A 23,810-nucleotide genomic window follows, 5' to 3' on the forward strand; every position below is an offset into this window, starting at 1 on the left:
TCTCTTTTCTTTTAACTTTCTGGTGGACCCTCCAAACTTAGCGGGGTACTTTCAGGCAGCCACACCAGATGGACTTATCAATGAAAAAAATTTTCCGAATACGGGTAGCTGATGAATTTTGCTACATTAAGAAACTCAAATAACTTTTTTTTTAGTGTATGGAATTCATTTATTTTTTTTTCAAGTTGCAGGTCATTAAATTTTATTAAATGTAGCTTAACTAGTTTTAAAAATAATTTAATTTAAATGCCCCCCATGCTCATTGACACAAGTGCGGCATCTTAGTAAAAAGTTGTTCATTGCTGCTTTGAGAGTTGCGACAGGAATAGCCGCAATTGTTGCCCGAATGGATTGTTTTAGTTCATCCAAATTTGTTGGCTTTGTTTTATAAACTTCTTGTTTACATAAACCCCACAAGAAAAAGTCAGGTGCAGTAAGGTCAGGCGACCTGGGGGGCCAACGAAATTCGGAGTTTCTTGAAATCAGTTTATTGGGAAATCGTCGCAACTCTGTCATAACAGTCTGGACTATGTGAGACGTTGCCCCATCTTGTTGAAACCACACAGAGTTGAAAGGAATTCTCTTTCGGCGTAGTTCTGGATAGAAAAATTCTTTCAGCATTTTCAAATAACGGTCTCCAGTAACCGTAACGGTGTGACCATTTTCTTCAAAAAAAATAAGGCCCGACAATACAGCGTGAACACTGTCACGCGAAGAGGATGCAATTCCGTCTCGTGGAGTATCTGTGGGTTAGAAGTACTCCATATTCGACAATTTTGTTTGTTCACATTGCCGTTTAAATCGAAATGGGCCTCATCAGACATGAAAAGGCAGTTTAACATGTTTTGGTCTTCCTCCACCATTTGCAGGATCTTCTGGCAAAATTCCAAGCGAATCGGCAAGTCTGCTGCTTTCAGTTTGTTAACCATTTGAATTTTGTAGGGAAATAAGTCTAAATCTTTGTGCATTATTGTTTGCAAAGACTGTCGGCTGACACCAAGTTGAGCAGATAAGCTTCTTGTTGAAACCCTTGGATTGCTTTGTATAGCTGCAGCTACAGCAGCGATCGTTTCCTCCGTCCGAACTGGTGGGTTTCGATGATAAGGCCTTCTTGCGACTGTTCCTTGCTCAGCAAAATTATTCACCAGTCTCATTATGGTCCATCTGCTCGGGGGATCGCCGCCAAACATCCGCCTGTACTCTCTCTGTACCAAAACTACGGACTCCAGTGCGTGATAGCGGCGGACTATCCAAATTCTTGTTTGCGTGTGCCAGTTATCCATTTTAATAAATTTTAAAGATCAATCTGCAAATTAAAAGAAAAATGGAACAGATAACTTAAAAAGAAAAAAAGTTATTCAATTTTTTTTTGGTAGCGGCTTTCATCAGCCACCCGTAGTACAGATTTTTGTAATACTAAGAATGTCATTAAACTAAATTTGAATATGAAAAAAATGCCTTCTGAAAAAAGGGAAAACTTTGGTATTATAGTAGCCACTAAATAATTAACAAATCGGGTTCACTTATTCCACTCGTTATTCTGAGTGCTTTAAAGTATGATACTTGTCGTAATTATATACGTAGGCGTATACATACACTTACGTAGGCACATTTTTATTCCGTTGGAATAACTTTAAAAAATTATATCACAATAGGCCATTTCCCCGCTCGCTATCTTTATGCTCGATTAATTTAACGAACAATTTGCATGCGAAAGGAACAACAAAGTTATCGAGTAAGATTCACCGCTAGCGAGTACGATTATAGCTCATTAGACTGGTATAACTCACATTTTACAAACACATGTAATTTAAGGCAGCTCTATTCCCGCGTTGCCAATATATGTTCATTTATACCAGTTACTTCATTTATTCGCCACTTGCTAACGCTTGACGAAAAGGAGAGGCCTATACACATTCAAACAAAATTTTAAAATCAAGCTACCCTTGTGACATCTGTCGGCGAGCAGCGAAAATTACAACAGCACCACTAACTTCTACACTACAGAGTTCGCTCATTCTGCGAAATAGCAAAGTCAAGCACCCAAACTCGCTTATTCTGCCTTTGTTTTTTATTGCTCCTTTCACTTGCAACCCTATACGCGGCGGCAGACGAGACATAAACAAAACGTTGCTCGTGTTAATTTGACAAAAACTTGTGAAAAAATTAATTAAAAATTATAAAAAAGCATGGAAAATATGCGTAAACGATATAAAAACTGTGTAAAGCAATAGTTATATGAAAGTGTGTCGTGTAAAATGGAGAAAACAATCGTAGTTACCACCGGCGTGTCTTCGCTGCCTACACAAACAGTAGGGGGAACGCCAATAATCGCAGCAGTGACGACGGTGGCAGCGGCAGCGGCTGTGCCTGTAATCGGCGGGAGTAGTGCCGCCAGCACCGGCAGCGTCTTCCACCAACACCAACAACCATTAATAAAGAGCAATAATAATAGTAGTGGCGGCAACAACAACAACAATGGCAATACAAATACTAATAGTAGTACAACAACTACGACGACGAACAACAGCAGCGCGGGCACCAACACGGAAACAATCGAGTGTGTAACGTTGATAAGCGATGATTCGGACGTGGAGGAAATGTCACCAAAGCGTAAAGCACCTTCAGGCGCTGGTGGTAGTGGAACGCCTAGTAAAATAAAATACGATGACGATTCCAATGATGCGCAAGGTGGTGCCGTTGGGGATGAGCGACGCACCAGTAGACGGAACAAACCAAAGGTATAGCAATGCGGCTGGCTGGCTTTGTTTTTGTATGCATCTGATGACGATCACACGTCATAAGTTGGTGAATGGACATTACGTATTAGTTTTATGATTTTTGTTTACAGGTTGATTACTACAACAAACCAACGGGAGGAAATACAGATTCGGGTGATAAACCAAGCACACCTTCAAGCTCATCGGCCACCGGCGTTGGTGATAGACGCTCAGAGAGTGGTAAAACGCGCAAATCTGAAACGGCACGTAGCCCCTTTCCGAAGGAGATCACCGATCCACGCGAAGCAGCTGCGGCTGCGGCAGAGGCATATAAAGAAATTTTGACAGGTCTTGAGGGTGCTGCTTTTCAATCACGTCTACCCTTTGATAAGATGACTTCGAATGAAGCCGCATGTTTTCCCGATATCACCAAAACAGGTTTGGTGGCGCAGCGTGTTTTCCTCAACATACGCAACCGCCTGCTGCAAATGTGGATAGAGAATCCAAAACAGCAGCTTATTGTAGAAAACGCTATAAAAGATATGGAGCCACCATTTGATAGCGATCCGAATTTGGTGAAGCGCATACACTCGTTTCTGGAGCGACATGGTTTCATTAATTTTGGCATTTTCAAACGTTTACGTTCCATACCAGCCAAGAAGTTGGGCAAGGTTATCGTTATTGGTGCAGGCATTTCAGGGTTAGCAGCTGCACAGCAGTTGCAGCAATTTGGCATGGATGTGATTGTATTGGAGGCGCGTGACCGTGTGGGCGGACGAATTGCTACTTTTCGCAAAAACAATTATATTGCCGATTTGGGTGCTATGGTTGTGACAGGAGTTTGGGGCAATCCCATGACTATACTAAGCAAACAGATCGGCATGGAGATGGTGCCCATAAGACAAGCATGCCCGCTCTATGGTGCGTGTGGCAAGCCAGTGCCCAAGCACAAGGATGATATGGTGACTAATGAAAATATTTAGTATTTTCATGTTACCAAAAATTTTTTTTATTTTTTAGGTTGAACGCGAATTCAATCGACTTCTCGAGTCCGCCAGCTATCTTTCTCACCAGCTAGACTTCAACTACGCCAACGACGACCCTATCTCACTTGGACGTGCGCTGGAATGGATCATCAAGCTGCAAGAGAAGGCGGTAAAAGAAAAACAGGTGCAGCACTTGACCGTTCTCGCTGAGGCACAACGTGCCGTCATTGCTACGCAGACACGCATCTCCGAATTGTTGGCTAAAATACAAAACTACAAGGAAACCCATGCAAAACTACTAAAGTCACGCCCACAACGCAGTGGCGATGGGGATGCGCTGTGGATTGAACATGAATTCGAAATACGTTCCACACATTTTGAGTGGACGAAGAGCTGTAAGGAGTACGAGGAACTTATCAAGGAAGAGGAAACACTGGTAGCTAAACTTAAAGAAATCGAAAGCAATCCTCCCAGGTGAGTACATTGTACATATTTTAAAAATATTGCATTATTTGTGTTAATTAATATTTCACATCTTTTTCTCTTAGTGACGTTTATCTCTCGTCTAAAGATCGCCAGATACTGGACTGGCACTTCGCGAATCTGGAGTTCGCAAATGCTACACCACTAAGCAATCTCTCCCTAAAACATTGGGATCAAGACGATGATTTCGAGTTCATCGGCAATCACACGACTGTGCGCAATGGTTACTCGTGTGTGCCAATTGCTTTAACCGAGGGTTTGGACATACGCGTAAATACCGCCGTTAAGACGATTAAATATTTCCCCACTGGTGTGGAAATCGTGACTGAAAATTTGAAAACAAACAATTCTTCCGTTACATACAAAGCAGACATTGCGCTCTGTACACTGACGCTAGGTGTGCTAAAGATAGCCACCACCAAAGTGCAATCGCAACAAGCAAATACGGTAAAATTTGAACCACCATTGCCCGATTGGAAGCAATCAGCTATACAGCGATTAGGCTTTGGCAATTTAAATAAAGTTGTGCTCTGTTTTGATCGTATCTTCTGGGATCCCAATACTAACTTGTTCGGCCATGTGGGCAGCACAACAGCTAGTCGCGGTAGATTCTCCTTTTCTTATACTATTTTTTGTAAGATCGAATGAGTTGTTTATCTTACTTTTTACAGGTGAACTCTTTCTTTTCTGGAGCATTTCACAGTCGCCAGTACTGCTCGCACTAGTAGCTGGTCAATCGGCCGCCATAATGGAAAATGTATCGGATGACGTCATTGTCGGACGTTGTATTGCTGTATTGAAGGGCATTTTCGGCAATGGTTCCGTACCGCAACCCAAAGAAACAGTCGTCACACGTTGGCGTGCCGATCCATGGGCACGTGGCTCCTATAGTTTCGTATCCGTTGGATCTTCTGGTAGTGATTATGATCTACTAGCTTCACCCGTCATACCACCGAATCCGACGAGTACTAATGTCAATCAAGAACAAGATGAGCTGCCGCGTCTATTCTTTGCTGGCGAACACACCATACGCAACTATCCCGCCACAGTGCATGGTGCCTTCTTGAGTGGGCTACGTGAAGCGGGTCGCATAGCGGACTATTATTTGGGTTACCCAGAAGGCACACCGCCCGACATCGGATATTCTGTGGTGGAGGCGGCCAATACAGCATCTGTGGGCGACAATGTGGATATTGTTGATATCGCCCATTCAACAGATTCATCCTCAAAGACTTCGGAAGAGAAATCGAACACTGCCGACTCTAATGAATAGATAGAGTTTAAATAGGAAAGGATGCAAAATGTAAATGTGTGAATGTCTGCTTGCATGCCTGTGAAATAGCGCATTTTTTAACCTACATTCATTTCGGACTATGAGTTTTTTTTTTTACTTCAACGCCATATGCTTACGTATGGTTTTTTATCGTATTTGTAGTTATTCATTTAAGCCACTTTGTATGCCCCTAACTTCGTTTGGGGAAAAACTTTCATATCTCTAATTAGCAAAGAATTAACATTAAAATAAACATCATTTGTCTGTCCGACTATTCAAACACTTGTAACATCCTCGACTTTTAAAATATTTAGCTCTATGAGATTTAGGTAAATTAGCAACAGCTAAAACCGTCGTAATTTGTGACAACCCATTAAATAAATATTAGATTTAAATCGTTGTGTAACTATTGGAACAACAACTTTAATACTAGACCGCCTATGGTAACTCACACAGACATTAACCTACACAAGCAGGTAATTGCGTGTGGAGTATCGGCGCTTTGTCGCCGTTGAAACCAAAATTTTATTTATGTTTTAATTTAGAATCGCAATTAGCATTTGAAAGCATGGAAGTGTGTTTGGAAACTGAATTAAGGTTATTATCGATATGCTCCCTAATCGTAAATGTCATAATATTAACTAGAAACGAGCGTTTCACAAAGAATGAATTGAACACAATAAAACCCAATAATTTGTAATTTCTAGAAAAAAAGGCTAAGATTTTAAATTCGAAAACCAGGTATCGTGCCGAAGTTATTAAAGAAGGGGAAGTGAATTTTTAAATATTTTTCTTTGGCGTTTGAAAATCGAGTAGAACAGGAAGTAAAATCTCCCAAAGCGAGAAATGCAGGAGTAATTTGTTGGCGCATTCTGGAGCAAACAATGATTTTTTTTAACCCCCCTGCGTTTGGAAACAAAACGGGAGATTTTCCTAAGCGTCAAACCAAGAATGACAGAAACAAGATTGCGCCCATCAGAGAGTGCGTGACATCACATCGTCCCCTTAGTATTAAAATAGCCTATAAATTTTTTGATGTTTTGAGAAAATGAATTTCAAACTTTTTGTCGAAAGTAGCTCTCACTCAAATCTCGTTATGTCTGTAAATATTTATTATTTTTGACTGATGTTTTGACCCACTTTGTGGAACTAGAATTTGACCAAATTTTGACCACATATAAAATCGACGATGGAGATTCCAAAAATTCAATAAAAAAATAATAGCCTATGAGCACATAGGCTATTGTTATACTAAGGGGACGACATGTGGAACAATGTAAATAAATATATTTTAGATAAAGTTTATTTGAATTGAAATATTAATTATTGCCACTGATTAAAATAGCGGTATGTACTTCAAAACCACAACCTCCGATCACCGTTGCTGCAGCTTCCGAAATACAAATTGAAAGACACGAGGCTTATATGCAAATTCGGAAAGGCGTTTCAGTGTGATTTTCAAACTTTAAAGGCGTTTTTCTGAAAATGGTGTTTTCAAAGTCGAAAACGGCTAAACCGATTAGTTTAAAATTTAAACACGAGCTTCTTAAATATATTTTTTAGTAATTAATCGAAGATTTTTTCTCACCGATGAATATTTTTTTATAAACAATTTAGAGCCAAAATTTCGGTCAACAACCGATTTTTTTTTTTTTTTTTTGGTTTTTTTATAAACCGTCATTTTGTGAAAAAAATTTATTTTGCTTATTCCTTCGATTAATTAACATTACTTTGCCGAAATCTGTTTGATTCTTTAATTTCAGAGGATCCACTTCAGAGATATAGTGGTCACCGGAAAACGTCTTTTTTGAGAGGAGCTCCCAGAGATCAGATCAGCTGTAGCTCCTTTCCAAATAAATATTTTTACTCATATTAAGTTTTAAAATACAGTTAAAAGATAACATATATATATTATTTTTAGATAAAAAAATTTTAAAGTTTTCTCAGAAAAAAATCTGGAAAATTCGCCCTTTTTCGGTCTTCTAACTGTATATAACCCCTTGAGCGAGTCATACCAACAAACTCCATTCATTTAATGGTAAATGTTCAGCATTTTATTTTGCATAACAAATTTACATGAAATCAATTTAGCCAATTCACATATGTTACACAAAAATTTTATCAGAAATAATATTAACGACGGCGACTGCCACGGCGGCGACGACTGCGTGAACGGGATTTCCTACCCCGACTACGTCGCCCTCTCATCTTGTGTTTACGGCATTTGCTGCAGTCCGATACGCCACTATACATTTCATAATCATCTGTGGGCTGCAAGTGGGAAGTTACACAAATAAATGCATATGGAAATAGGATAGACATAAAGTAAAAGCGCACCATAAGGGAATTTACACCATTCACTTACCGGCATTCTGCGCGATTTTCTTTTCTTCGCCAGATTTTCGGCGCTGGAGGAGGTATAGCCACTCGCATCGTCCGACATGTGACCAATACGGTTGCGGTTACTGCTGCGCTTGTTCATGTTATGTTCTTCATCTTTGTTCCTGTGAACGCCGTTTTTACTTCCAATAGGGGCAGGTGGTGATGGCTGGGCCTCTGGCGCTCCTGCCGCTTCTTTGGAGACGTTCGACTTAGACATTCGCCTCTTTATGTGCAGTTGATTGGGAAATTGTATATGATTTTTTTAAATTTATTTTACAAATTCAATTTTTTCGTTAAAATATTTACATAAATGAAACTATGAAATAAATAGATTGAATATAATTAAAAATTTAAATAATTTTCATATGTCACATTCGCCTACTATCTTAATATACAAAAACAAGTGGCATCTAACTCCAGGTTAAGAGAAATGCTTATTTCCTATGAGCGTAAATTGTATGAGGCAGATAGCGGCAAAGAGTTGGTGTTTCTTATTGATCAAAGTTAACAGGAGAAAAAGGGGCGTTACTGACACGACTTATTAAGCTCAGTCAAAGCCAATTCAAATGCGATTACTGGTCAATTCAGAAGAAAAAAACGATTTTTGTAACTGGTTTTTTTTAAACTTTAATTTTCATTTTTGCATATTTTTACTTTCTTTATAAATATGCACGAAAAATAGTGAGTTGCTTTTGAGAAATTCACATTTTGCAACGGGTTAACATATAACAGACGGCTAAAATAGAGAGAAGAGTTCGATAGTCTCCACGAGCACGGGATGGCATACATTGCAGGTTTCATTATAAGAAAGCTGGGATTGACGGAAAATATTTTCAATGAGTATATCTTCATACGTGACTTCAAGGTTTTTTGTAAAACCAAAATGAATCAATAAATTAAAAATTTACACAAATAAAATCAAAATTAAAAAAAAAATATTAAAAAAAAGATTTCTAAATACCATAAAATAATAATTAATTTAAATAAGTTGAGGTAGTTTCTCTTGTAGTAAGTAATATAAGAAAATTCCTGAATGGGGCATCATTCTTTTATGAAATAATTCATTTAATACACAGAAGGCCGAAAAAGGTGAATTTTCCAGAATTTTTTTTACAAAATTTTTAAATTTATTGATCAAAAACTTTTTACACATATTATGTTATCTTTAAAGTGTATTTGAAGACTTAGTATTAGTAAAAATATTTATTTGGAAAGGAGCTACAACTGATCTGATCTCTGAGAGCTCCTCTCAAAAAAAGACGTTTTGCCGTGACCATTATATCTCTGAACTGGATGGTCTGAAATTAAAGAACCAAACAGATTTCGTTGAAGAAATGTTAAATCTAGTAACTAATCGAAGAAATAAGCAAAATAAATTTTATTTGACAAGATGGCGGTTTCTAAAAATAAATATTCATCAGTGAGGAGAAATATTCGATTAATTACTAAAAAATATATTTAAGAAGCTCGTGCTAAAATTAGAGACTAATCGGTTGAGCCGTTTACGAGTAATGTTGGTCACTGACTTTGAAAACACCATTTTGAGAAAAACGCATTTAAAGTTTGAGAAGCACTTTCCAGCACTCTGAAACGCCTTTTTAAATTTATGTGTAACTTCGAAAATATTCACCAGAACGATATTAAATTTTCTGTCTGTATTCTTAAATATATGTACATTAAGAAAAAATTCAATTTTTTGAAAGTTGGCGAAACTTCGCAACTTTGCGATGGTTTTTAAATTTAAAAATGAATTCATAAAATATAATTCTAACCAATTTTTTGTTTTAATATCACAATTGACAATTCCTGCTGCGATCGGGGGCAACGCGAGCCATGTGGGATCGCTACAGAGCTAAAAAAGGAAGAGAGACGTATTATCCGAAAGAAAAAACGAGAGGCCGAAATACGTGAGTCCGAGGAGATTGAGATGCTGGCCAACAGGAACAACGCACGAAAATTCTATCAGAAAGTTCGACGACGACGGAATTGACGTTCCGCTACCCGACCATGACGAGGAGAGAATAGCGATAACGCGGCTAAAGAACAACAAAGCCGCGGGCGCCGACGAACTGCCGGCTGAGCTATTCAAACATGGCGGCGAGGAGCTGATAAAGTGCATGCATCAGCTCCTATGCAAAATATGGTCGGATGAAAGCATGCCTGCCGATTGGAATTTAAGTGTGCTCTGGCCAATCCATAAGAGGGGCGATTCTGCAATCTGTGCCAATTACCGCGGGATTAATCTTCTAAATATCGCCTATAAGGTTCTAGGACCTTATCAGTGTAGCTTTAGACCTGGAAAGTCTACCATCGACCAAATATTTACAATACGCCAAATCTTGGAAAAGACCCACGAAAGGATAATCGGCACACACCATCTTTTCGTTGATTTCAAAGCTGCATTCGACAGTACGATAACTATCTGTATGCCGTGATGTCTGAATTTGGTATCCCCACAAAACTAATACGGCTTTGCAAGATGACATTGCTCAACACCAGCAGCGCCGTCAGAATTGGCAAGGACCTCTCCGAGCCGTTTGATACCAAACGAGGTTTCAGACAGGGTGACTCGCTGTCATGTGACTTCTTTAACCTGATGTTGGGGAGCATCGTACGAGCCGTAGAACTTAATCGCTCAGGCACAATATTTTATAAGAGCGTACAATTGTTAGCGTATGCCAATGATATCGACATCATCGGCCTTAACAATCGCGCTGTTAGTTCTGTCTTCTCCAAACTGGATAAGGAGACAAAGCGAATGGGTCTGGTGGTGAACGAGGACAAAACGAAGTACCTCCTGTCTTCAAACAAACAGTCGGCGCACTCGTGTATCGGCACCCACGTCACTGTTGAGAGTTATGATTTCGAGGTTGTAAAGGACTAAGTATACTTAGGAACCAGCATTAACACCGATAACAATGTCAGCCTTGAAGTCCAACGTAGAATATCTCTTGCCAATAAGTGCTACTTTGGTCTAAGTAGGCAATTGAGTAGTAAAATCCTCTCTCGACGAACAAAACTAACACTCTACAAGGCTCTCATCATGCCCGTCCTAACGTATGGCGCGGAAGCGTGGACGATGACAACATCCGATGAAGCGACGCTTGGAGTGTTCGAGAGAAAGATTCTGCGTAAGATTTTTGGACCTTTGCATGTTGGCAACGGCAAATATCGCAGAGGATGGAACGATGAGCTGTATGAGTTTTACGACGACATAGACATAGCGCAGCGAATGGATACAAACGCTCCGGCTTTGAAAGTATTCGATGCGGTACCAACTGGTGGTAACAGAGGAGCGGGAAGGCCCCCTCTGCGTTGGAAAGATCAGGTGGAGAAGGACTTGACTTCACTTGGTGTGTCCAATTGGCGCCGGTGAGCACGAGAAAGAAACTCGGCCAAAATCGCGTAAGCGGTTATCGCGCCAATTAAGAAGAAGAAGAATTCCTGCTTATAACCTCTCTTTGTAACAAATATTCATTTATAGTCACATACTCATGCTCCCACTACCAACTACACGCACTTCCTTACTCATTCGCTCCTTCCCCCTCCTACTTATGTTCTCAAATCTCTGTGGAAAAATAAGAGAGCAGCTCGGGAAGAACACTTTTAAACGCAAAATTAATTGAATAAAAAAAATAGAAAATAGTTCTAATGTTCTGAAACTTGAACTTGCGAACTCTGTTTTTTTTTAATTCGCTTATCGAATAAGGAAACAATGAAAACTCTAATACAAAATGTGAAGAAATTTGACGCAAATGAGAATTTGATAAAAAAAACATTTTGAATTCCAAAACAGCCTGATAAATAACATTAGAGTGATCCATGCTTGAAAAAAAGAAAGGTACGAGAAAACTTCAAAAGCTGAAATAACCTTCAAATCAATTAAAGGTCACCTTGAAGTCAATTCAGACTGTGAATCCATGTGTAAAAAAATAATAGCAAAAAATAAATAGCATTGGATAGAAGTAAATAACTTACAGCAACAATTACTCTTGAGTCAATTCGAACAACGCTTAAAGGAAATAGCAAAAACCACTACCACTTTAAAGCCAACAAAACAATGCAACATGCATATATGCAATATATTTAAATATCCCATAAAATTTATTATTTACATCCAAACTTTAACTTAAAACTATTTTTTAAAGCGTTCGCAATCAGTTCCCATTTAATTAAAAAACACTTTTTACTAAACAGGAGTTAATTTTGTCCACTTTCTTCACCCTTCTTAAATGCAACCTTTTGTAAGGGAGTGTCAAAATTCAAATGTCATAAGTGAGGAAATCTTTAATAATGTAATAATTTTTAAGCCTGCGAAGTCAGTTTTCAAATTTATTTTTCTTTGGTGTTTTCAAATGGAATCTAAAGGGTCTTTCGAAAGACGCGTCTTGATGTTGTTTTGAAATAAAACATGTCAACATTTAAGTTTTATTAAAGTTTCACTATTTTTATTCAAAATATGGCTTTTAATAATTATATGTGTGAAATGGCAACTTTTATGTGTCCACCATGAGCACGTCTACAGGTAAAATCCGCCAAACAGTCGATTCATGAATGCCTAATTATTGAGAACTTCGAGATCTTGATGTTGAAGGTTGTTCAGCAACACTTTGCGCTACAGCAACAATGCAATATTCTCATAAGTGTCCAGTTTTTGGTCTGCTAGCCCTTTTCTATCCTCGAAAGAACCAGTTTCTTGAAATTTTTTCTCCAACCTTTGAACTATCGAACTCATTCGAATGATTATTTCCACCCAAAAATCACTAATTTTGCGATATGCTGTTCTTAAAGATCGACGATTTTCATAATAAATTTCAATCATTTTAACGCGTTGTTTTATAGTGTAAAATTGTACATCTGACAAATTTCAAAAAGGACTTAAAAAATGTACCGTGAGTGAATTATTCACTACCGACCTCAAGGCGTCTAGGATTGGTTCAAGTCCTTTCTGCAGTAGCTGTCTGAAGAATGATGTGGAATCAAATCCACTCCTTCTCCTCAGCTGCTCTGCTCTCTTCGGGCTAATTTTCAGAGATCTTGGCTCTCACCTGCGAATGTAGTAGGTTTAAATATCATCCACTTGATGAATTTCAACAGCAGCTTGAAGCGGTTAATATGAATGTAATTAGCCAACGTTTGGTTCTCATCTTCCAATCCAAAGCACATTTTTCCTTTTTCCTCCTCTCGCTCTGTTTTTCCTCTATGTGGCATCACAATGGACGAATTTATTATTTGTCCAAGTTGGCTACTCACGTGGCCAACCATTTAGCCTAACCTAAAGTGATATTTAAGCGTCACTTTTGAAATACCCTTTATTTCTGCCGTGAAAGAGCTCCATCCCATCCAACAAACCTTCTGCTCTCCTGAGGTGGCATAAAATAGTAGGTTCCTCCATTTGTGACGCAACATCAAGATATAAATCACAAATTAGGCAAGAAGCTCGACTAAGCACAGTGACAGTGATAAACCGATCTTACCAATATCAATAACAAAATCGAATTCTTCCTCTGAAGGCTCAAATCGGGACTTCCAGATGTGTTTAGGAGGAGTCTCAGTTTCCAACAGAGATCTGCTGGGATAAATAGGTTTAAACGCGCTCTGGTGGTTGGGTGGAGTTTCATCATGTAAAAGTTGAATAAAGCTGATTGAAGACACCTTCTTCTTCTGGCATGAATAACGCAACATATACCTCATTCCACTCGAATGTGAGGCGCAAGTCAGAGAATAACCAAAAATAACTAATATAATCTAAGATTCCGTTTTATGTTGATTTGACACACGGAACAGACATTGTGAAGTACCTGGATCAACTACTGGCTGGATCTCACACAAAGATCGGGTCCGGTTGAAGGTTAAGGGATTGCAAAACTAGCTGGAGCATACATTTTGTTGTGTTTTGTTTATTAGTTTGATTCTTAGCCTGTCTAACGTGTATTCCCATTTAGCATATCGGGCCGCTGGGCAACTTATAGTTTTAAGCTTGTCCTTGTCTCTGTTATTACTGATTAATATCTTGTAACATTATTAATTGCGCATAGTTCCGCGCAGTGAGCAGTGGAATAAACTCAATAGGAGTAGATGTCGCCGGGTTTTATTAAAAGATTATTTTTGAATTACCTAAACAGAGAAGAGATTAGAGATTAATGACCGTCAGTCACGAAGGATTCACCTTTTCGTGCGGTTGAAATAGGATCAGGTTTACATCTTCTAGTTTCTAATTTCTACATAACAGCACGCCCCCTTTAAGCAAGCCTTAGATCTTTAAAGTATACAGCTGGACTGTCAAGATTGTAGTACTTCGAGCTCCAAATAGTTTTGATTTGGTTCTTTGTCTCGTACTCGAATACTCTTCTAATACTCTCAAATCTGTCGAATGTAATCACACTTCTCTACGATTCTCAACTCTTCATCCACAAAAACTGTCGAGCTTCAGGGACACAAGTAGCGGAAATGAAGTGAACTGTTGCTTCATTCAAGATCCTGGTTTTAATGTTGAAGCCACACCGCTTGATTTTGACCAATAGGGTAATTCACGTTTGTCTGTTCATGTACAGACTGTACACTGTTATTTAACAGTTCACTGCTGATGGCTTAGCTTAGCACTTTCAAGCTATAGCAAATTATTTCAGATTTAACTTTCTTATGTGGATCGTAAGAACGAGTTTCTATTTAATTCACTTTTCAACTAATCTAAAACTAAAATTCCATGTTACTTTGTATGTGCGTACACTACGGACAAAAATATGATGGTAAGTTTTTTGTATAAGCACGACCAAGTTTTTAACTCACTTGCATTTTATTTTGCCTAACAAATTTTCATGAAATTAATTTGGCCAATTCACAAATGTTACAAAAAATATTCATCTGAAATAATATTAACGACGGCGACTGCCACGGCGGCGACGACCGCGTGAACGGGATTTCCTACGCCGAGCACGTCGCGCTCTCATCATGTGTTTACGACATTGGCTGCAGTCCGACACGCCACTACGCCTTTCATATGCATCTGTGGGCTGCAATTAGGAAGTTACAGAAATAAATGCATATAAAGTAACATAGCACAGCATATGAAAATAGGATAGACATAAAGTAAAAGCGCACCATAAGGAAATTTATACCATTCACTTACCGGCATTCTGCGCGATTTTCTTTTCCTCGCCAGATTTTCGGCGCTGGAAGAGGTATAGCCACTCGCATCGTCCGACATGTGGCCAATACGGTTGCGGTTACTGCTGCGCTTGTTTACGTTATGTTCTTCCTCTTTATTTCTGTGAACGCCATGTTTGCTTCCAATTGGGGCAGGTGCTGGTTGGGCCTTTGGCGCTCCTGCCGCTTCTTTGGAGACGTTCGACTTAGACATTCGCCTTTTTATGTGCAGTTGATTGGGAAATGGTGTAGGATTTTTTAATGCTTCTCCGAATTTATTTTACAAATTCAAATTTTGCGTTGAAATATTTATATGAAGTTATGAAAATATGAAATGAAAATAGAAGAAAAATTTTAAATAATTTTCGTAAGCCACATTTGCCTACTGCCTTAGCGTAAGGGAACAAGTGGAATCTTAAGAAAAATACTTATTCATTATGAGCGTAAATTTTCTGAGGCAGAAGTGGAAAGAGGTTGATCAAAGTTAGCAGGAGAAAAGGGGCAATACTCAGTCAAAGCCGATTTAAAAGCGATTACTGGTCAATTCAGAAAAAAAATATTTTTGTCATTGGCTTTTTTAATCTTTAATTTCCATTTTTGCATATTTTTACTTTATTTATAAATATGTACGAAAAGTAGTGAGCAACACAATAACAAACTATAGATTTAAACCATGATTCAATTATTAAAGGTTTGCTCACTAGTGACATTCGAATTTTGACACTCCCTTACAAAAGGTTGTATTTAAGAAGGTGCATAAAAAGGAAAAAATTAAATCCTTTTTAGTAAAAATGGTAGCAAAATAGTATTTTGTTACTTAAATGGAAACAAACTGCGAACGGTTTAAAAAATAAATTTTAATTAATATTTGAATGTAAATAATGGTATAGATAGAAGTGATTAGCGGAAATTGCCAAGTCTAATATTAAAACAAGAAATTATTTCACATAATCCAAGATTTTATTTTGTGAATTAATTTTTAAATTTAAAACCAATCGCAACGTTTCGCCAATATTAAACTATTTTGTTAAGAATAAATAAATAATTGGCACGTACAATTCTGTTAGGTGTTTCGCCGAGATCCTCCTCCTATTTGTAGCGCGCGTTCCACAATTGGAAGCCGATTCCGGTAGATGCTTTTTATGAGAAGCTCTTTCATACTGGTACTGTGCTTTTCTAAACCTCCTCTGGACACTTCATCCATCCATAGGAAGGTGGGCTCATTGGAAACAAGTTCTGCCAACATTTTTATAATGAGATCTGCAATGTAATCGATTGCGTCGGGACTATCCAATTATTCTCACTGTCTTAACTCTTTGGGAAATGCTAGCTCTTTGCAAAACATGAATTCCTTCTAAATCAACACATCACAAGAAATAAAGCTTTGTAAATTCTCCACTCATCGATCTTGGATTACGTCGAGTACTCTATCATGTCCTGACTAAAGCGATATGTATTCCATGTCATACTACCATAGTCCTGAACATACCGATGAAAGCTCTTGAGCGAGTTGTTGCTCGTAAGGAGTCCATTTTGAAAAAGAAATGTTTTTTCTACAAATTTTACTTTTCCTCCACTTTTAGTCAAAATTTCTAGAGCTAGCAACCCAGTGTCTTGCTAAGGGAGCCGATTTGTCAAGAGGGAATGAGAAAGCTGCTTACTGAGCAAACCTTTTATTATTGAATCATGGATTTAAACAAGGCGCATTCATTAAGGGTGGTGGCACTAGACCAGCAACAATGTTTTGTACATTTGATTGTCAAGGCAAAGCATTGGGAAAGTAGAAAACAAAGAATGAAATCGCCTTGTTTCTGAGCTAACAGCCACATGAACACGGCGAAAGAAAAAAAAAAACAAATCAGCTTATTTACCGATACCACCTTTAATAGATTCGCCTAGGATTTAAAAATCAAAGACTACAATTTTCATATTTGCTTTTCCTGCTTAGTGGAGTTTGGCATGCAGCGAACATATGGAAAAACAGCAATTTTTGTTAAAATCTTTTTGTTAAAAATATTCCCTTTACTTTTAAAATTTTAATAGTAATAGGAAATTATTGATGCATTTTATTATTGCAGAATGATAGTAAACATTTTAATGTTTGATAGCAAAAAGAGGCCTCCAATAGGTTGAGTAATTTCTGATTTATTGCAGTTACAGATACGCCTCTTTTGTAATGTAGTTTATGTAATGTACTACAATCTATGTCCTTCCAGGAATGATTAGCTTCGAAATACAAAAAATTCTATGCAAATCGGAGCATTCTGTGCATAGTTATTAACGAACATAGATATTTTGTAACTGTATTTGATAAGATATAGAGTTTGCATGCAACCAATTTGTCATGCAATGATTCTCAGCTCGCGACTGCGTTAAGAAAAATAAAGTAGATCTTCCCTCAAGGCGTAAATGTGTGAAGAATGTAAGCTGAGACTGAGGGGCTTGGGGCTTATGTCTGTGTACTGGTACCGGTACTGGGATGGTGCTGTACTCGATGTAACGATTTAGTCAATAAATTGGCTAATAACACCACTTATAGCTTCACATTTAGTGGAAACTGTGAAATGTATCACGAATCGTGTGAACAAAAATTTTATCAGAAAGCGATGTTCAGGGAAGCAATGAAACTTCTTCTCAAACTGCGGTAGAAAAAGTAACGCATTGATCTCGCGGCTGATAACTCAATTTGCTACTCATGTCTGAAACAGGAAAAAAAGCCATTGACTTTTTCATAGTAATGCGTCTGGGGTGCTTAAAGAGGTTTATTACTCCTAATAACTGGGTCTGGATAAAGTATTGTAAGAAGTAGAGTTTATAATTGATTTTACGACCTTGTGGACAAAGTAAATACACGCTCTCATATCTACCTACTTACTCCTTTACAAGGTACGTATGACAACAACAAAACGTATCACGAACGAATCAGCCAACCGCACGTTTAATTTTTTTCAATAGTTTCGTGCTCATACATTGGGCAAACCCAAAATTGCTATACTATATTTCCAATGCAAGCCAAATGAAAAACAAATCGATTAAATTTCTCTGTTTAACGAACTCAGCTGCATAGTTTCGCTCGCACACGTAACACGCACGTAATAACAAACACACGTGATAAAAATCTCAGCATTTAGTAAATGCTAGGAATGTTAAAAAATTGATTTTTCAGAAACTGGATTTTCTTATTATTGCTTAATCATCCTTTTCGCTCTTTTTATTTATGTTGGTTTTAATCGTTTTTTCTTTTTCTTTTCGTCATTATTAGATACTTAAAAAAATCAACCAGTCAAAGACTTTTATATTTAAATAGTCAGTTTGGCAGCCACGAAAAATTATAATTTTTACAGAGGTGTTTATTAAAAGAGGATATATAACGATCAAAGAAAATAATACTCAACTCACAGTCCATCCAAAACACAATAGGGAACCACGACGGGGTCGGGTGTTAAAATCAACCTTTCATAGCCTCAGAAGTAGAAATACCTAGTGTAAAATTGGAGTTTTCGAAACAGAGGAAAACCATGAGTTAAACATAACCAACAAACTTATGACCAAATGAAAAAAAAAGAGAAGAGTTCACCCTTCAAATTAAAAAAAAAACTTCGTTTTGGAAATTTTTGATTGAGAAACAAAAAAATCAAACAATTTTTAAATTAAAGAAAATTTTAAATTAAAGCAAGGTGAATCGATTAAAGGTGGTGTTGGTAAATCAGCTGATTTGTTTTTTTTTCGCTGTGTCCATTTAGCTGTCAGCACAAAATAAAACAAGGCGAATTAATTTTTTGTTTTCTACTTTTCCAATACTTTGCCTTGACAGTCAAACGTACATAACATTGTTGTTCGACTAGTGCCACCGCCTTTAATAGAATCGCCTTAAATAAAAGAAAACTATATTTAAATTATTTTCACTTACAAATTAATTTGTATTTTTTTATTCTATATTACTTTTAGTCCTATTCAGAGAATGCTAGTTTTTTTTGGTAAGCTGAGCAGATCAGGGGTCTGTTTTAAAAAAAAAAATTTAGACCACAGCGAAATTATTATATTCATATCTACGCGTTGTATTTTGGTCGTAAATTAAACATGGAACTTTGGCAAATTCGTTATATTTACACCTTTCGCTTTAGCTAATCTATCTTTTTTTAAGAGGTTAGGGGTAGTCAGAGGGCCGAAAAAATTATGATTTTCAGTGATTTTTTTTGCGAGTCGATTGCTTTATTTTACAAAAATAAGAACATAGCACTAATACATCATGTTTGCACTTGACTTTAGCAAAATTAAAAAAAAAAAAATAATTGTAAAAGTTATCGCTGTTTGACCCTTGCGGTAATCATCACAAGTCCTTGGAAATTCATCTAAAATCAATTGGACAAGAGAAATCAGTTTTATGAATAGATAATCATGTGCCTGCCAGGAAATATTTTTCAGATTTTTGAGAAAAATTGTTAAAAAAAAATCGACAGTTTTGAAAAAAAAAATTCTTCGATCAGGCACGAGTTTTTTATGTTTTTCAAAAGCAGTATAAATTTTATTGAAATCTACCAAGCGGTTTTTAAGTTACAGTGATCACCAGTTAAAAAAAAATTGTTTTGGGAAAAACACATTTAAAGTTTTGCTATCGATTCCGGAGCGCTCAAGCGCCCGAGCGCCCTTTGTTAATTGTTGAATAACTCGAAAAGTCTTTGTCGGATTCACTTCAAACTTTCACACAATATTTTTAAGATATTATACATTAAGAAAATGTAATAAAATTTTTGAAAGATCTGAGTACCCCTAACCCCTTAAGGGAGATGGGCATTTTTGGCTGGAGGGAGATGAAAAAAGCAATAACTGAAATGGTCGCCGACATTATTGGGTGGCTTCTACTACTACATTTGAAGGAATCAAGCATTCATTTTTTCGAGAGGTGCAACAAGTCATCCACAGACCATTGGCATGCTTTTTACAAAAAAAAATTATAGAACTCTGTACATTTTTGAAGATTTTACGTAAATATAGCGTATTTTACTAGGGACAACCGCTACTATATTGTGGATTGCTTTGGAAATGCTAAGCTTATTTCAAATTCAATGGTTTTGAGCTCTCATTGGCATCAAATGAGAAGCCACTCGCAACTGAGATTTCGTTTACAAGGCATAGTTTCTTTTAATGGATCTTTTGAGCCAGCCACCACCGGCCACCTTAGTTGGATGGGCTGGCGAGTGATTACCATTCGGAAGTACACCGGTTCGAAACCCCAGACAAGAAACACCAAATGAATAGAGAGAGCCTTTTTCTAAAAGCGGTCGCCACTTGGCAGACAATGATAAACCTCCGCGGGCATTTCTGCCATGAAAAAGCTACTCATAAAAAACCACCTGCCGTCCGCTCGGAATCAGCTTAATACTTTAGATTCCTCCATTTTTGGGTCAACCTACCAGCCATCTACCAAATTGAGAATGCATCCTTTCACAGTAAGACGAATTCTCTCATCGAATTCGTAGAACGTTTCAAAATGGCTATAGTCAATTTTTTGCCTAAATATTTTATCATAATTTCATCAAATTTCTATAAACGGAACTAAATGAGGAACTAGCCCCGGAAACGCAGTCGATATGCGAACACTCAACCTTGTACAAAACTGCCAAAATTATGCTAAGGACTTGGAATAAGAAAACTCCAAACTTTATTTTATTACTGTCTAGGAAAGGCTGCAATATATTGGTTGGAGTACTGACGAGACACTGTATCACCCCACATCACGCAGCCAAAATAGGACTAGTCCAGAGCCATGCGTGTAACACGCGAAACGAAACGAATGCTAGGGGTAATTTAAAACACCGATTTTGCTGCTGCCTTGCTTTTTGTAGGACTGGACAAATGCTCCTAGGATCAACATATTTTTCATCCTTGAAGAATATTGCTGACAAAAGGCTGTACGGCTTGTTAAAACTCGCGGCGATGTGAATTGAAAATTACTTAAAATAATATCTTACAAAAAATTACTTCACTTCAAAGTAGTGCAATGTTATGCATAATTTTTGAATCTGAAAAAATCAAAATTTTTGCTTACATACATATGTACATATACACATATACACATACATTGAGTTATCAATTGTACAGAAAGAAGCGTACATAAATATGTATATACATAGATTACCATATCAACAAAGTTAGCTGATATCAACTAATTTACTTGTAGTACCTACTATACGAGTATTTGCTAGTTGTGCCCAACGTAGATTTTTATTATGACACTGGAGTTACGTATCGTTCATTTGGTGCGAGAATGCCATAATCACAAGAGAAAAATATGCAGCTAAGTAATCAGAAAGGACCACAAGCAGATCTTTTATGCTGTGTAAAGAATCCCGAGCGATATTAATATAGATAAAAATTTGTCTTCACTTTTGTTTAGTGCGTCATAGTAAATTGCCAACTTTGAAGCCGGTTTCCTCGGCTTTTCCATTTTTTGGATTATGACACGCTTACAGCACGCATACAGTCAGATGGCTAATTTTATTATCGAACACAACTATAATAGACTGCAAAGGCGACCACCCAAAATACGGAGGGGCATGCAAACTCTCACCTCATTCAGTTGAGAATAAAATACAATAAGTTGTGGCCCAAATTTACTAGTCAAACACGACTGTACCAATAACCAAATATTAGCATAAAAATAAGTAGGTCATAATGGCGAAATTAGAAATATTTACAATTGCCTCAATGGGATCAATGCAATATTTTTAATCTCGCATGTAAACAACACGTAAATATATATGAAAGGAAAAGCGGAATTCAAAATTGACCCAGAATTAATTGTAATTTAAATCGATTATTCACAAAGCTTATCAACTACGTAGAATTGTACCTATTTGTATGTATCATATGTATGTATGTAATTCTACTCACAGTAAAAAAGAACGCCGCGACGTATGAGCAATATCTGCATTTTCACATTAGGGTGGCTCAAAAGCAAATTCATTTTTTTTATATTACACAACTTTGAAAATTGCTTGCCCTTTTTTAAAGAGGTTAGGGGTAGTCAGAATTTTAAAAAAATTAGATTTTTTGTTGCATTTTCTTAACGCATAATATCTTAAAAATATTGTGTGAAAATTAGAAGTGAATCCGACAAATACTTTTCGAGTTATTCAACAATTAACAAAGGGCGTTCGGGCGATCCGGAGCGCTCGAGAGCAAGTATAGAGTTTTCCAATAAGAGGTGTTATTTTGATATTCAAAGAAAAATGCTATTTTTAATAAAAATGATCGGATGTTAATTTCATTATAAAGAGGAAGGTTTACCGTTATATATATATATAATTGGCGCGTAGACCCTTTTTTGGGTGTTTGGCCGAGCTCCTCCTCCGATTTCTGGTATGCGTCTTGATGTTGTTCCACAAATGGAGGGACCTACACTTTCAAGCCGACTCCGAAAGGCAGATTTTTTTTTTTTATGAGGAGCTTTTTTTCATGGCAGAAATACACTCGGAGGTTTGCCATTGCCTACCGAAGGGCGACCGCTATTATAAAAATGTTTTTCTTAATTTTGGTGTTTTCGCCGAGATTCGAACCGACGTTCTCTGGGAATTCCGAATGGTAGTCACGCATCCACCCTTTCGGCTACGGCGACCGTTAATAGTGCAAAATACTATCAGGCAAAAAACCACTACGACCACGCTTACAGGACAATATCCTTTTCATGAAATTTTCCATAACCGAATAGCAAAGTGGCTGCCCTATGTCCTCGATAGCCTCACGAATTATATCTTTGAGATCTTGAATCGACCCTGGGCTGTTGGCGTAGACCTTCTCTCTTTCACGTGGCCCCAAAGAAAAAAGTCACAAGGTGTTAAATCACAAGATCTCGGTGGCCAATTTTGATCATCTCTTCGAGAGATAACACGGTCCGGAAACTTTTCCCGTAAAAGATCATTGGTCCAGATCAATACCATCCGCCATTCCGGCCATAAAAGATCGTTAATCATCTCTCGATAGCGCAATCCATTCACCTGTAACACCTGTTATTGAAAAGCCCTTCATATCATCGTAAAAATATTGTGTGAAAATTTGAAGTGAATCCGACCAATACTTTTCGAGTTATTCAATAATTAACAAAGGGCGCTCGAACGCTCCGGAGCGTTCGTATGCTGAAAAAATGGATGCTGCGTATGAAAGTGGCAGATAAGCGCGCTAGCGATAACACTCGAGAAGGTAGAATGCTACGTAGGCAACAGCAAATCGATATTTTGTAAGCTGCTATGACGGCTGAAGAACTATTATTTGGACCAGAAATAGATGACACAGTGTAATTAATTAAATAATTCGTATAACTCTATATAAATCAATAGCAAAACTTTAAATGAATTTTTCTCAAAACTATGTTTTTTGAACTGATGATCACTGTAACTTAAAAACCGCTTGGTAGAAATGTATACTGCTTTTGAAAAACATAAAAAACTCGTGCCTGATCGAAGGATTTTCTTTTTCAAAACTTTCGATTTTTTTCAACAATTAGAATTGAGGCCGCCATATTGGTAATTTTGAAAAAAAAGCTTCGATCAGGCACATGATTATCTATTATTGTAATAAAACTAATTTCTCTTGTCCGACTTATTTTAGATGAATCCCCACAAACAGCGATAACTTTTACAATTATTATTATTTCTTTTTTTTTTTTAAATTTTGCTAAAGTCAAGTCGAAACACAATGTGTTCATGCTATGTTTTTTGTTTTTGTAAAATAATGCAATTGACTAGCAAAAAAAAATTATTGAAAATCATCATTTTTTCGGGCCACTGACTACCCCTAACCCCTTAATATCAGAAAACTGTA

At 37.3% G+C, this 23,810-nt stretch overlaps 3 protein-coding genes across 3 annotated transcripts; 1 reads left to right on the forward strand and 2 right to left on the reverse strand.

Annotated features, from left to right (window-relative positions):
• Window positions 1-2,095: 2,095 nt before the first annotated feature.
• Window positions 2,096-6,133, forward strand: LOC128860042 (possible lysine-specific histone demethylase 1). Its single transcript, XM_054097267.1, has 5 exons — window positions 2,096-2,741; window positions 2,852-3,682; window positions 3,741-4,180; window positions 4,255-4,793; window positions 4,861-6,133. Exons 1-5 carry the CDS (start codon window positions 2,259-2,261, stop codon window positions 5,460-5,462), a joined length of 2,895 nt encoding a protein of 964 aa, XP_053953242.1. The 5' UTR covers window positions 2,096-2,258; the 3' UTR covers window positions 5,463-6,133.
• Window positions 6,134-7,493: 1,360 nt separating this feature from the next.
• Window positions 7,494-8,189, reverse strand: LOC128862028 (uncharacterized). The gene is made up of 2 exons (XM_054100431.1): window positions 7,828-8,189; window positions 7,494-7,733 (listed from the first exon to the last, which is right to left on the reverse strand). Exons 1-2 carry the CDS (start codon window positions 8,059-8,061, stop codon window positions 7,596-7,598), a joined length of 372 nt encoding a protein of 123 aa, XP_053956406.1. The 5' UTR covers window positions 8,062-8,189; the 3' UTR covers window positions 7,494-7,595.
• A 6,421-nt stretch (window positions 8,190-14,610) lies between these two features.
• On the reverse strand, window positions 14,611-15,392 carry LOC128860048 (uncharacterized). The gene is made up of 2 exons (XM_054097273.1): window positions 14,974-15,392; window positions 14,611-14,857 (listed from the first exon to the last, which is right to left on the reverse strand). Exons 1-2 carry the CDS (start codon window positions 15,202-15,204, stop codon window positions 14,720-14,722), a joined length of 369 nt encoding a protein of 122 aa, XP_053953248.1. The 5' UTR covers window positions 15,205-15,392; the 3' UTR covers window positions 14,611-14,719.
• Window positions 15,393-23,810: the final 8,418 nt, after the last annotated feature.

This window comes from Anastrepha ludens, chromosome 4 (assembly GCF_028408465.1).
Source record: "Anastrepha ludens isolate Willacy chromosome 4, idAnaLude1.1, whole genome shotgun sequence".
Taxonomy (NCBI): domain Eukaryota; kingdom Metazoa; phylum Arthropoda; class Insecta; order Diptera; family Tephritidae; genus Anastrepha; species Anastrepha ludens.